Below are 15,391 nucleotides of genomic sequence, written 5' to 3'. Positions count from 1 at the left end.
GTTAAGTACTGTTGTTTGGAGTGGGATGACTATAATCAAATAAATAATATGTGTTTTAATATACTAATTGGTCCACTGTTACTGTTTTTGTACAAAACTATATGAATTGTCAGTATTTACTGATACAGTATAATCAAAATTAAATAAGATATGTCCTGAAGAACTTTGAACATTACTAATGCATATAAGGCTGGGTCTCATGCATCAGGAATTTTCAAACTTATTCTTTGCTTTTTTTTTACTTTTACAGTTTTATCTCACTACATTACAAACACACTTGATAAGCATAAAATATATTTTGTCAAAAAATGAAATACCAAAACCCAAGTAGCGAACCAGCAACCTCTAAGGATTGCTGAGTGCTCTTTTGGGCTGGGCATTCTGCTTAAAGTTGCTGAAGCTGTAGTTCATTAAAGTCCAGGAGAACCACAATAGATTGAAATAAAATGAGTTAAGTAGCTTTGGTTTTCAAATCTACTATAATTCTTTTTAAATAAATGTTTGCTTTCATTTATCAGAGCAATGGAAAATATTAATTTTCAGCCTTTTTGAGTGACAAATGCTATCATTGTCAAAATGGATTTTAAAAATAATTTTTTATCTGCCTAAATTCAATATCCAGCAGTTGCAGGGATATGGCTAAGTTCATGAAGTGAATACCAGAAATATTTGCAAAGGGAGGGAGCAATAAAGAAGAAGTAAACTGACCAAAGCAGATAACATTATCATAATGTAAAAAAAAGGGGTTTTGATAAAGTTTGGAGAAATCAACTTTAAAAAAAATCTCTGGAATACAACCACGGTCTGTAATAATTTTTCTGAAGGAAAATGATCAATACTGAATTTATTTGGCCAGAACATTAATTTTAAGTTTTGTACATCAAAATAGTGGCATTTATATGTTTGGGTAGAATAACTTGATGCATGCATTTTTATGCAGTTTTCAAAATTTTAATACATAAATTAGCATAAATTATATCAAATCATTTTTATTGCCAACTTTATCACTAAGCAGTGGCAGTTGATCAGAGGTTCTGAGACTTTCCTTTTAATCAGCAAGTTCTATGGCATGAAAAAACTGAAAATTCCTAACATATATGCCTGCCTGTACTTTTTTAAGTAATGGGGTATAAATAAGAATATGTTGACTTTCCAGAAAGTTCCTTCATTAGAGAATCAAGCTTGCTTAACTAGAATGAGCATATTGGGGTAAAAATGAGTGGTGCTTATGGTAAACTGACCAAACCAAGGTAAGGCTCACTGAAATCATACCCAACAAACATTGTATATGAAAAGGATATGACTAAGATTGGCAACCTAGTTGCTTATTATATAGAAGATTGCATGGAATACAAGAGAATAAAGGCAAAATAGAATAAATTAATGAGTGTATAAAACCAACAGAAAAAGGAAGAATGTCATAAATCTAAATGAAAGTGTCCTGGATTGATGATTGTGGAAGTGCATTATAGATTTAATAATAAAAAGAAATTAAAATACATATCAGAAAGTGTGCATTAATGTTACTTGGAGTTTTGTGGCTGTGTATGAAAGTATAAATTTAAGCAGTAAAGCAGAAAAGACAATATACAAATTGTATGGAAAAACTGGAAGCAAAAATGATTTGGAAGTTAGAAGTTATGGAGGAGTGTAGTGAATAGTGTTGGAGTAATTTAAATTTAGGCATATTCCCTTTTTGGTTTTCTGGTTTTTGCCTATTACATCTATTTCTGAGCTAACGCTAATTGCCCTAAAAGAACAAAATTAAGAATTCGTTATATGTATGTAACTGAATATAGGGATGATGATTTCATTATCATGCAAATAATTTGTATTGAAAAAAAAAGAATTCTAAAAAAATTACAAGAAAATTGTGTGTTTGCTTTAAAAATACGATTGGAAACTCACAGAAAGCATGTTAATCCTTTCATAACAAAGTGTTTTCTGTATATTTTATGGTCATGTAATGTCTCTATTCCTAGCAATCATTTTCTAGCAATGTTTGATCAATGAATTGATGCTTCAGTAAGATGTCTAAAAAATTATAGATCACCTGAGTTACATTGTCAGATTTAATGAAGGTCTTATCAGCAGTGCTCAACAGCTTACACTTGATTAACTTGAGAAGATGCCTTAAACAATAGTGAAGACAAAAGTTGTAGCTGTACTGTATATGGCATATTTTGGGTTTTCGCAAATCCATATTTTTAAATATTTAAAAGTTTGTAGGGATATCTGAAGAAAAGTCAAAAGATGAGAGCAGCAAATAACTATACTAAAGACCAGTGGTTTATCTATTATTAGATAAAGAAGCAATTGCTATAATTAACAAGAGAAACACCTCTACATAAGTAAGAGAATCAGGCAAGTCCAATGTATAAGAAGCAAGTGATAAAGGTGATTTTATTAAAATTTAGAAACCTTGGAAGATCTTTGCAGATGAGATAAGATTTGAGTTTATAAAATAAACAGTGCAGTATAGGCAACGATAGTGAATCATTAAAGGCTATTGGGGATACAGCTTCTGAAAGAGGATAGAGAGTGACTATTATGAGGAATCAAAATAAATAGAGAACAATTGTATCCATTGTGAAACAAAGGTAGGGGCCCAATGTGCAATAAAACTATTTTCAACTCTTTATCAAATCCACTGATAACTATTAACTACATGGACAAAAGATACTGCAAAGAAGATCTAGGAAGAAAAGTTATTTATAATTTATCATCCAGCTTCCCAGTTTGTGGAAGAACACTGGAAGAGAGAATTATATTACAAGTAAATGACTGTGGATATGGTGGTGGTGATGATGATACTTACTTTTTGGGACCACAGCCTTCATTATATGAATCACAGACTGCAAGTATGACACCTTTTTTATCTATTATAAGTAAACTGCCTTAACTGTGGTAAGCATGATGAGAATTGCTTTAAATTGTATCTCATGGGATTAGAGATATATATCCTGAAGAAAATCTTCAGGTTAGTGCTTATGTGCTATAGAAGAAAATGGAAATATAATAATGGGATCTTATCTTGAGTCACATTTCAGAATGGTTAATATTTTGGATGTAGATAATTATCCAGAAAGAAAGAGTAATAACACTAAAACTACTGATGACTGGAGGTATGAAGTATGCAGTAATACACATTGGAAATTCAGTTCTGAAAAGTATGACTCTTTCAGGTTATTCCTAAATTGTTTTGATGGTGACTTTCTCCAGAGAACCAGGGAATAAGAAAATGGGTCATCCTTCACCTGATAATCACTGGTACTGAAAGTATAGTCAAGGAAATGGAAATTGCAGGATTATCAGGAGAAAATAATATCTGGAAATAATCCATGTAATGCTTAAGTTCCTTAAGGAAAACTACTGTAGAATGTAGTCAAACATTAATCTTATTCTTTGAAAATACAGCAATTTTAATGAACTAAAAGATGTTAGATAAAGATAAAGATTCCCTTTGCACATACATGCTAGTTGTTACTGGCTCTAAATTTTTACTATATCTAAAAAGGTAAGATCTTTGTAGGACAAAGTTGTAATGATATGAAGTTGGCATGGATTTATCAAAAATAAGTTTTTCCAAACTAACTATCTCAGCTCATTTCCTGAGTAGTTTAGTAGATTAGATGGTATGACAATTAAATTAGTATCTAAAACGAAACCCAACTTTTAATATATAGGCAATATTTGCTTGATTGTGGTAGTTGGGAACTCTGTCATTAAGTGACATGGTCATAAAATGTGTCATGTGACTATGGCAACTTATAATGGGAGTTGCAGCAATTTTGGTTTCTATCATTAAGTGAATTTTCTGAGTCAGTAAGCACAGCATGATGTGATTGCCATACCTGAAATTTAATTAACCATTCTTCCATAAAAGGGAACAAATATCTATTCCAATAAAAAGCATATAATATTTTTTGCAATAGTTTGTGTGTGTGTGTGTGTGTGTGTATATGTGTGTATGTGTGTGTGTGTGTGTATGTATATGTATGTATGTATGTATGTGTATATATATATATATATATATATATATATATATATATATATATATATATATATATATATAGTATATACAGTGCTAATTTGATATACTTTTTGGAATGAATGATATTGTAAAGTGTAGTAAAAATATTAGGTTGATTATGAATTTAACTTAAGATTTTATTCATTTTAGTATATGAATTATTTTCCAAAATTTTTGAGCTTTAAACATTCTCAGCAAATATAAAAGAATGATTCAACCAGTTCATTGCAGTTCTAATAATTTTTTGAGACTGAAGTATTTCTTTTTTCAGCCTGGACTGGGACAACATATCAATGATGAAACATGCTAATTTTTTAAAGTATACAATTTGGTAAAATTATTTCATTAAAATTCCAATTGTTGAATATCTATTACTCCATTTAAATCCTTTATCCATTTAAATAATTTGTTTAATTTGATGAACAGGCTCTGAGTCATACTTTCAACAATTTTTAAGACCCAAAAGATGCTCCAAATTATGTTTTATAAGATTTTCATATTCAGTCAAATCTCTACATGGTACATGTTTCTGTAAATTCTCTTAATATTATGCTACTTGTTGAAAGATATTAAAAGCAGACAGTTGGACTTAGCCATTGTGGAATAAAAATCACCGAAGATTTTATCTTATTAATAGTCAGATCTTCCAATCTAAATGAATTATTTCTAGTGACTCTTTCAGATAAGAAACATAAAATAAGTTACATTAGAAATCAAAAAGTTGCAATGAGAAGTTTGTGTTGATATAGTTTGTGAAAGCCCAGAGTGAATACTTATAAGCATACTTTAAACAATGCACATTAATTGATTTTTTACTGTCAAAAAAGACTTTGCAATTAAAATTCACCTTCAAATGTGAATTTTTTTATCACCAAAGCAGGTGGTATATGGTGATGCTGGTTTTGAAGTGAGTACTGTATATTGTTGAGCTAAAAAAGAATTAAGGTAGTGAACCAGGAAGAGTTAATTATGTTCAAGAATAAAGTGGTTGCCCTATGATAGCAACATCATGTAATGAGAGAAAGATTGATGAACTAATTAAGAGACACTCAGTAGACAGTTAAAGAGACATTACTTTTGTTTGAACAGAAACTATTGTGAAGTTGGATTTCACAGTCTTACCCTTTTGTAATACAGTTCAGTCTTGACAGCATTCATCTTTCACTTTTCTAAAAGTTTATGGGCAGCTGTTTAATTTTAATGAAGAAGTACAAAGGACCTGGCTGAAGAGACAGAGTATTAAGTTCTTTTGTGGCAATTTTAAAAAGCTTGATTCATTGCTGACAGAATTGCTTAATAAATGGGGGTGATTATGTGGAGATGTAACTCATCTTGAAAATTATTTTCTTTATTAAAATATTCTTATCCTAAATATCTTAAAGTTAAGGAGATGGAGGTATATTTTTATTTAACCCTTGTGTAATTGTTAAAATATTTAAAAAGAATTGAAAATGTATAACTCAAGTGGAGATGTGATTACACTTTCAAATAATGGAAAGACCATCACAGAGAGGAACATGATTATTGTTTTACAATATAAACACAGCAGAGATTGTCTTGATTTACAATCACAATTGACCTTGAAATTATAGTCATAACTTGTTAACCTGCCCATCTCTGTGATTGCTTTGCTTAATGACTACAATCCTGGCTAAGCAACTGTATATGTTATTACGTGAAGCATGTGTTGTCTCAAAGTGGAGAAGGCCCTGGGAGGCCTAGTGAAGGCCCATGCTGCAACACCTCCCCTAACTTAAACATGGCCTGCCCTCCCAAGCCCTTCTCAACTCCCTGAGATAACCTTTGCACAGCATCCTGCCCAGCTGGATACTATATCCTTCGGCCTCTTCCCCTCATAATGCTTATTTTTTGTGTCACAGTTGGACATGGTAGCGATAAACCATCCACTAACAACAGAAAGCTTACCCTTAAGGCATACATAATTTTAATTATTATAGTTCATTTGATAAAATACTGAAAAGAGGATAGTTTTTTCAATATAGCTTAAAAACTATAGAGCCTTCATTTACCATCATTTCCTATAAAGTATGTAGGTGAAGTTGACATTGGAGTATACTAATTTTTCATTTGTTTCCTATACAAAATATTTTCCCAGAAAATCACTAGATTTTTAATTATTGTTCCCATTAAAGCATTAAATTTTCTCAACAACTGCATACTCTATTTCTACTTATGAAAGCTGATAGATTCTTACATGCAAAATATCTAACTTGTACACTAAAAAAATTATAAGCTTATATTATTAAGTGTGCAGAATGACGTTTGAAAAAAGTGTCTAAGAAACATTCAGTTCTTTGTGAAGGATGAATATTATTGTATTAATACAGATAGTCATCAACATTTGATCACAATTGAGTCCAGAATTATAAGTCATGACAGTTGTTAATATGACCATTACAATATATGCTCTCCAGGTTAAGTTTTTATTTTTAATCGTAACCTTGTATCTCAATGTATCATTTCAAAAGAAAAACTATTCATTGTGCAAAAGGAAGCGTAAACTATTTAGATGACTTGAATGATTAGCTGTTTTTTATCAGCATCTGTATAAAAGGAAGCATTTGGATTTCACATTTTAAAAAACCAAGATAAACGGTTACAATTGGATTCACTTTTCAGTTCCATATTGTTAGTATTTTTAAAAATTATAAATGATACTATTCACATATTTCCTACTTTATGATAATATGACTGAAGTTACAGTTTGAAAATTTCATTTGCAGAATTTAAATAAGGATATTTGTGCATATATTTTTTGTATTTCTGGCAAACAACATCTAAATTTGGAATATTAGCAATATTGGAGAAATGACACAATCCAAATAAGGTGTTTTACTGAAATACTTCTGGAACTTTGTTGTGATTTCTTTGGGTGTTCTTTATTTTATTTCAGTCTAATTGTAGTATAAGTAGTATAAGCTAGATTCTCAAGAGCCATCATCAAACTATCTCAAGAGGGCCAAGGACCATTGCTGGTTAAACTATCCTTTTATTTCAAACTACACCAGAATCTTTTTCATTACAAGAGTCCCCTCTGGTAATTTTCAGCTTTATCAAACCTTGCATTGTCCACTGCTAGAAAATGATATATTGTTTGATTTATTGGTATTACTTCCTAGTACAACTGCAGCTACTTCATCTATGTTATGCATTAATGCTGTTGAGCAACGTAAACAAGCAATAGCTTGCTCCTTAGTCTCTACTTGTATGAGGCATCACAAGAGTTACATCCTCCATGTATCTGATTAAATGAATACAGTCATGAAAGATGTGCCTTTAATAAATCAAGTTAGCTTGGAAAGGTACTACTATACTTCTGATTTGAGGTATCATAATTTACATTTTGGGCCTTGTCAGAAGTTTACTTCAGTAGAAGATTCTTGAAACAAAGACTGTCTTATTTATTCATTTAGAATTTTTCTTCGAGCACTCATCTTAAAAGTAAACTGCAACTAACAACAGCTTGTATTTAAAAAAAATAGATTATGCTCAATAAGTACTACCTAACCTGCTTAAGACAGCTCTATTTTTACATTCTTTTTATTTTATTTATTCATTCTTTTATTTTATTTTATTTTATTTACCTGTCAGCCACAATAGAAAGACAGAACATTGGATTTACCATAACACCTTTTTAATAGCCTGGACAACTTCTCTTTTAAAAATATAGCAACCAGTTTTAGTCACATTACAAAAAAGATGTTGAGGCTTTGGAAAATGTGCAGAAAAGTGCAACTAGGATGATTAAAGGCCTGGAGACTAAAACATGAAGAATGGTTGCAGCATTTGGGTTTGGCTAGCTTAGAAAAAAGAACATAATAGTGTGATATGATAGCACTATTCCAGTATTAGAAGGGCTGTCATAAAGAAGGGAGGTCGGTCGACTTATTTTCCAAAGCACCAGAAGGCAAAACAAGAAACAATACATGGAAATAGTGAAGGAGAAAAGAATGTGGAATTGAGGAGAAACTTCCTAACAAAACAATTAACTTGTCTTCGAAAGTTGTGGGTGGTTCACAACGGGAGGTTTTTAAGAAGAGACTGGACAGCACTTGTCTCAAATTATATAGTCTCTCCTGCTTGAGCAGGATGTTGGATTAGAAGACCTCCAAGGTTCTTTCCAGCTTGATTCTGATTCTGAATGATGATTTTTTAAAATGAAGGATATTTTTTATTCTTAATACAGCTTGTCAGCCTCCAACTGGTAAAGAAATTGCTCTCTACTGCCATCCAGAGGTTACAAAATTATTGATCCTAGCTTTCAAAGCTGTAGGAAAAATCTCAGTCTTGGATAATTGTCACACACACACACATGACCATTTAGTGACTGAAGTTACAATGGTATTGAAAATGGTGATTTACAACCAACCCTCATATTTATGACTGTCACAGCATCCCCATAAGCATGTGGTCAAAATTCAGCATGTATCTACAACAGTTACAGCATCCTGGAGGGACATCTGCTTCTTTCCAGAGAACTTCAGACAATGTCAGTGGGGGAGTGGGATTTGTCTAAATATGAAATTCAGATAAAATTAATTGGAGGCCTTATTAATGAGAATAATAATCTCAGAGTGAGAATTAATGTTCATGACTGCTAGTGATGGTTACTTTTACTCCTACCCTCAATCTATGACTTATAACTATAGTTGATGGGATGTTTGAATTATTTTTCTTGACTAGAAATTACACTTTTAATTATGTTTTGGTCAACCCTTTTCTAATAGCAAGAGGTAAATGATTCACTTATTGATAGTACTTGAAATTACAAATAGCAATTATCATAACTATCTCTTATTAACATAGCCTCTTGAATCCAGCATCATTAGAATGGAGTAACTGTTTTCCTGGGGGATATGAATAATATATGATTCGAATTTCCAATAAGGAAAATAATTTTCCAATTGACAAGTGATGTCCATAAGCGCTGTTTCTTTTATTTATATAAACATTTTTACATAATCAATGGCAGATACACTTAAATATAGAAAACTGATTGTGTTTGATCCTACATCCACATTTTGTTCTTTTCAGGGGTAACTATGGGTCAGACTGGAAAGAAATCTGAGAAAGGACCAATTTGTTGGAGGAAGCGTGTAAAATCAGAATATATGAGGCTTAGACAGCTCAAGAGATTCAGACGAGCAGATGAAGTAAAGGTAATTACTTTCTAATTCCAAGATAGAAACCAAAGAGTATTTTTAGTTGTTTTTGTTAATATTTAAACTAAAATATGCTGATTCTGAAGGAAACCCACAATATCAGCATTAAAAAATGTGACTCTTACTGATTGTTCCTGGTATGGCTATTTAGCTGTTTTCCATTTGATATTTTTGTCTCTTTCAGATAGATTCTAAAAAGTGTTAACATAAAGATTATGCATATATATCCCAAATTCATAATTTTAATCTTTCTGAGCATATAGTTTGGAGTTTAATAGCAGAATGACTTTTTTGCTTTACACAGAATCAGCCATCTTAGGTTGCAAACTCCTATTGAAACTTTCTTTAGTTTTGGAATTGACTAGCTATGTGTGAGAAGATTCTTGCTGGAAAAAAAAAGCCTAAGACAGTTTTTGAGTGTATGAAATTAGTACAGTTGGGATGCCATTTCAAGTTCCATTGCTTATAAGCAAGGTGTATTTAAGATATAGAGTCTTGTCAAATTTAGCTGCAGAATTGAGTTTGGCAATTAATTTGAAGGCAAGTCAGTTAAATCTGAATTGATTTTCCAAATCATGTAAAATTGATTGCCTCTAATTCTGCTCAGGAAATCAATTTAGTGAGAAATTAAATTAATATCCACATGTGATCTTGAAAGATTTATATACAGAATATAATAATCACACACTAATAGTTTTAAATATATTCTGAAAATATAATTAAAATTGCTTGAAAAAATATAAATTGGTAGTATAGTAGAATGATTTATGTTTTTAAGTTGTTGGTTTAATTTCATCATATAGGAATATTTTTCATTAGTAAATTTCAATGTTCTTCATTTTTATGTGTAAAATTAAAAACACTGTATGTACATAATAACTTTTAAGACCTTTTCTATGAACAGCATTTTTCTTCTTTCTAGTTGTTTGTACAGAAAACTCAAAATCTAAGACTAGAAACATAGACTAAGAAAGATAATAGTAAAAGGTGCCAGTTTTAAGATTTTATTCTATTTCAGTTCATTATAATTAATTAAAATGGATTCCTATTAGTTTATATCCATTCATTATACTCTTAAGATTCTCTAAAGGATTGTGCAAAATATTTATGTCAACATCCTTCAATCACATTGCAGTTCTTTGATTTTGATGCCTATAGTGTTGGCATTCTGCTGTATGGTAATGGAGATAATAGTATATAATAGAATATTTTATAGTTTGGTTGACCTCTTGTATGGCCTGAAACAGTTAAATTTTAGATTTTAATTAGCCATTTTTGAGATATTTAAATGTTGTTACATATTAATAGACCTAGTGACTGTTCAAAGTTACAAAGCACTGAAAAAGTGATTTATGACCATCTATGACTATTGCAGCATCCTTATAGTCATGAGATCAAAATTCAGGTACTTGGCAACTGGGGTGTATTTATTATGATAGTTGCATTGTCCCTGTGTCATGTCATCACTATTTGTAACTTTCCCAGCCATCTACTGACAAGCACAATCAATGGGAGAAACCCAGATTCACTTAATGACCAATAATTCCCTCTGTGGCAAAAAAGATTGTAAAATGAGGCACAACTCATTTAACAACTGCCTTGCTTAGCAACAGAAATTTCAGGCTCAATTGTTATCATAAGTCAATAACTACTTATATATTGTCATCCACACTCAGGATCATAGTGGGAGAAGTTATAACTACGCATTCTTCACAATCCTTAATAAGATTGATAGTTCTATTTGGAACAGGAGAAATGTTTGCAGAGAATGGCTACAGAGAGTGCAGTAAATGTCATTGTCCCTTCATCATTGAAATTCCAGGGAAGATTTTTTTTCTGGTTAGCAACAGAGAAACCCCAATCTGTTTCCATTGGATAGTTGTAAGAGTTGAAAAAAGGTATATTTTAAAATTTTAATTATATTACTATATAGAAGTATGTATGATACATGTAGTGTATATGCTTTTGTGAAATTACTATTTTTTAACAGATGGATATTATTTAGAAGTCCAGATAATTACAAAAATATGTGTGGGTACAGTCTCTGTTTCTGCCATTTATTTCAGAGCATGTTTAATTATAATCGTCAGAAGATACAAGAAAGAACAGAAATCTTAAATCAAGAATGGAAACAACGCCGGATACAACCTGTACACATCATGACTTCTGTGAGCTCATTGCGTGGGACCAGGGAGGTTGGTTAACCTGTGTTGTAGAAACCCAGTTACAAAGTTGTCAACACATCTCTGTTTTACTGGAGAAAAATTAGTTTGCTTTTTTATTATGCAATATGACATTCTGTGCTTATGAATTGTCCTTAGAAACTTCATTCCTTTGGGTTGGGCAACGAATTTATATAAAATTATGTGGAAGAAGGGGATTAGTTTTATTTAATTAAAAATGTATATGGCTGCCTATTTTTAGGTGATAATGATCAGCAAAAATCACTACAAATTAAGCAAAAAGCAGAATTAGAATGATCATAATACAATAACTAACTCATTTATAACAAATTTACCTTACAAATTCACACCTATATTGGGCTAATATAATATCCTGACCCAGCACTTACATGAAATGCCAGATATTTACACTTTTACCAAAATCCAGAGAGATCAGAACATCCACCCTCTAGATTTTGGAGATAGGCTGTTCCATAGGGCAGGCACTTTGACAAACAAGCCATGAACTTCCTGGTCTTGCAGGATGATATTTAACAGAAAGGTCCTGGTGGTCACTTGTCTTATCCAATTTGGTGGGACAGAAAGACACCCTCGGAGATAAGAGGGTCTGACAATTAATCTTGTCTATGCCAGGCAAAACTTGAATTTTACACAGAAGCAGACTGGAATTCGATGCAGCTTGTGCAACAATAGTGTAACCCTGGATGGACCTTGATGTTTTAGAACTTCATGTGCCAATGTATTTCAGATAAGACAAAGCTGGGTGTTTTCACGGGCAGTCCCCTGTGTCTCTTCCCCCCCAAATATTGCAGTAATTCAGTTGGGATGTGAGAAATGAATGACAGTGAACCAAGCATAGCTATGATTGTTAATTGCTCTCCAATCAACAGCTGTGAGTCCAAAAGAGTTTCTGATTGTGCTCTTTTGGAGAGGTGTGTGTATGTGTGTGTATGTGTGTGTATATGCGTGTTAACCCACTGAGAATAAAAGATTTTAAAAAAACCCTTCCCATCCAAGGTTCTAAAAACTTAAAAGCTGCTCAGTTTTGCTAGGGTTGTGTCACAAACCTGTTCTTCCTGTCTAGATCCTTATAAGCTCCTGGCATTGGCTAAACATCTTGATGGCATCATTTGTCTGGCTAGGAGAGGAGATGCATATATGAATATGAGCAGCATACTGATGCTACTTGACTCTATGTTAACAAATGAATTCTTTCAGAAGTTTCATATGGAGTAGGAAAATGGGATGTATGTTGAGAGATCTTAGTCCTGTTGGGTAGTTCAGACAAGAACAAGTATCAAGAGTACTTGTTAATTATAAGCTTATATTAACAGACTCTTGCAAGACTGAAAATATTTCTCCCTTTCCTTTCTTTTATTCTCTGGAAAACTAAGGAGAGTCCCTTTTGAAATGCTCTCACATTTCCATTCCTCTACTTTTTGTGGAATGAGATGCTGGTTGTAAAATGTCTTCCTGTCTCCCAAGTTTAATTATCATTATAGAGGTACCTTGGGATATCTCGTGTAAGAGGAATCTAGGGCTAGATCTTTCTCCATCTCTCAGACACTGACCAGTTCTGAAGAAAATCACCAGAACAGTGTCAAATAGGTTAAGCTGGTCCAAAAGATATGACCAATGGTATATAACCTGACCTGAATCCTTAACTGAAAAGGATCAAAATAATCTTCTTTCAGGACCCTTTGAAAACGTTTACTTATTCTTAAGTTATTATTATTATAGTCCTTCGTACAGTTAGTCAGGATTGTTCAGACTAGATTTGGCATTTTTTTTTTTGAAACAAATTTTATTAATTTTAAAGACAAACAAAACATCATTAAACATTGAAAACATAAAACCTCTTTCCATTGTAACTCTTTACAAGGCAGGTAAAACATTATTTTATATCGCATACTTCTAATTTACCCCATTTCCATATAAACACATAAATATCTTTTAACAAATTTCTCATTATTTCTCTTTACTCTTATTCAATTACATTTCTTTTCTATATTTATCTATTATATAGTCATCATATTTATATTTCCCTCTGACTTGTTTGCAATTATTCTCATCCGACATTCCTCCGAGGTTTTATTAATTCTTAATCAAACATACACACACAAAACACAAAAACATAAAACTTCGTTTTAGAAAGTAGCTTGGCCCCAGATTACCTCTCTTTGTATGGACTTCAATTAAATTCATGCTCTTCTTATATACCATTACCTATCTTATTTATCATTCTATATTTTCTATATAACTCCTCCCCGCTTTTCAATCTTCTTAATTCTATTTTATATATTTCATCTTACTTTAAATCAATATACTTATATCTTTTGTCAATTCTTTTCCAATTAAGCATTTATATCATTCTCAATAATAAAAAAAAGAAAATTTCTCCTGAAATCACTAATCAGAGTATGATGCCTTTCTATCATTCCCCTAGATTAACATTTAAAATAACACCTAGATCCCAATCTGACTCTGCTTAGTACATTCTACCTACTAAATTTTAAGAAAAAAAAAGAAAAAGAATAAGTCTCTAAAATAGTTAAGTACATAATTAAATATTAAAATCTATCATTGAATCATAAACATTGTAATATTTTAATTTATTAATTAAGCTTAATTTATTAAGTCTTATAACATTCCAATTGTCTATTTCAAAAACAGGTGCTACAATAATAAATCTATAATAACATCAACACATTAGCCCATTAAACTCTATAATTAAACTAAATATTTTAAACATTTCCTTTAATATTTTATTAAAACCTAAAGTCTATCATTATTAAACATTTTAACATTATTAAACACTTTAATCTTTTAATCTTTTATTAAATCTTATAAAATTCTAATTTTCTATTTCTAATACTACAGTACTATCATATGTACTTTTCAGAATATTTTTTTTTTTAAATTATGCATTACCCTTTGTCCCTAAAAAAATTTTCTTTTTCCCATCTTGTTTTATACCTTTGTGGCTTTTCCCCTTTTCCTTTCTTTCTTAACCCACCTAGCCTTTTACCCCTCCTCTCCTAAGCTCCGCCTTTTTAGCTTCCCCTCTCTGTTGTATTCCTCTTTCCTTTTGCTTTCTAACATTGTATTGATTTTGCATCTTTATTTTTCTCTTTCTTGAATGTTTTTTGTAGGTCTTAAGTCCTTCCTTTTCCTTCCTCTCTTTCTCTTTTCTTTCTTGATCAAACTTTTTTGTTCATTAAAAATGGCTTCTTCTTCCTCCGCTTCCTCCACCTGTTGTTGAGTTTGCTGGTAAATAGCAAGCGCCATTTCTAAAAAGCGAAAGGCCTCTCCCACAGCGTCCTTGCCTTCTTTCCTTGTTTTTCCATATTGTTTTCTTAGTTCATCAAGAGATAAAGCCATTATAAACCTTTTCTTCTTCTTTTTCTTTTTCCTCTTCTTCTTGTTAAACCAACCAAGATATTTCAAAACTTAAAACAGTTCTCCAAAGTCCCAGAGTCATCAAGCAGTCCAAACAGAGCACAAAGTTCTTCCCTTTGCAATTTCTCTTCCTTTTGGGGTAATATCAGTTAGGAAAAAACCAATCTGTATTTTAAAGCCTTATTGCAGTTAGCTTCTAGTCTCTTGATCTTCAAGGCATCTCCTCCAACAAAGTCTTAATATAAATTTTTTTCAGTCCTCTCCCTTCCCACTTGTAACAAAGAGCTTTAAATTTTTACCTTCTGTAAAAAAGCAGGTTTTTCAGTGTCCATTTGTTAACTCCATAAGGGAGGGAGAGTAACTTTCCCTTTCAGCACTTCCATTCGCCACTTTAAGAAACCTCCACTGGAAACAATGTATCATCCAAAAGATCGTAGCTTTCAGGATATTAAATGTATCTTTAAAGTCCCGGTTCAGCCAAAAAACTTTCACTTTGCAACTTTCTCCTTCTTCCTCCTGCACAGTCTTGTCCAGCTGCCGGCTTCTTTGTGGCGGCCATTACAGACCGCCGCTCCACCGCCTTGAGAAAAGGG

General features: G+C 31.8%; 1 protein-coding gene across 7 annotated transcripts in view; it reads left to right on the top strand.

Moving 5' to 3' along the window:
- The window catches only part of EZH2 (enhancer of zeste 2 polycomb repressive complex 2 subunit), a 97,373-nt gene that overhangs the window by 3,624 nt on the left and 78,358 nt on the right, over nucleotides 1-15,391 (top strand). For 4 of the 7 annotated variants that reach the window (XM_087916868.1, XM_026702307.2, XM_087916869.1 and 1 more), the window contains exons 2-3: nucleotides 9,089-9,213; nucleotides 11,283-11,384. In XM_087916868.1, coding sequence (XP_087772994.1) covers nucleotides 9,097-9,213; nucleotides 11,283-11,384 — 219 coding nt within the window. In that variant the 5' untranslated portion in view covers nucleotides 9,089-9,096. Of the gene's footprint in view, nucleotides 1-9,088; nucleotides 9,214-11,282; nucleotides 11,412-15,391 lie in introns of all 7 variants that reach the window. The other 3 variants (XM_026702305.2, XM_026702306.2, XM_087916867.1) reach the window with 1 other exon arrangement.

The sequence above is a fragment of the Pseudonaja textilis genome, chromosome Z, assembly GCF_049901715.1.
Source record: "Pseudonaja textilis isolate UNSWEBS1 chromosome Z, rPseTex1.2, whole genome shotgun sequence".
NCBI lineage: Eukaryota > Metazoa > Chordata > Lepidosauria > Squamata > Elapidae > Pseudonaja > Pseudonaja textilis.
Note: the sequence above shows the minus strand (reverse complement) of the source record. Positions and strands in the feature narration are given on the sequence as shown.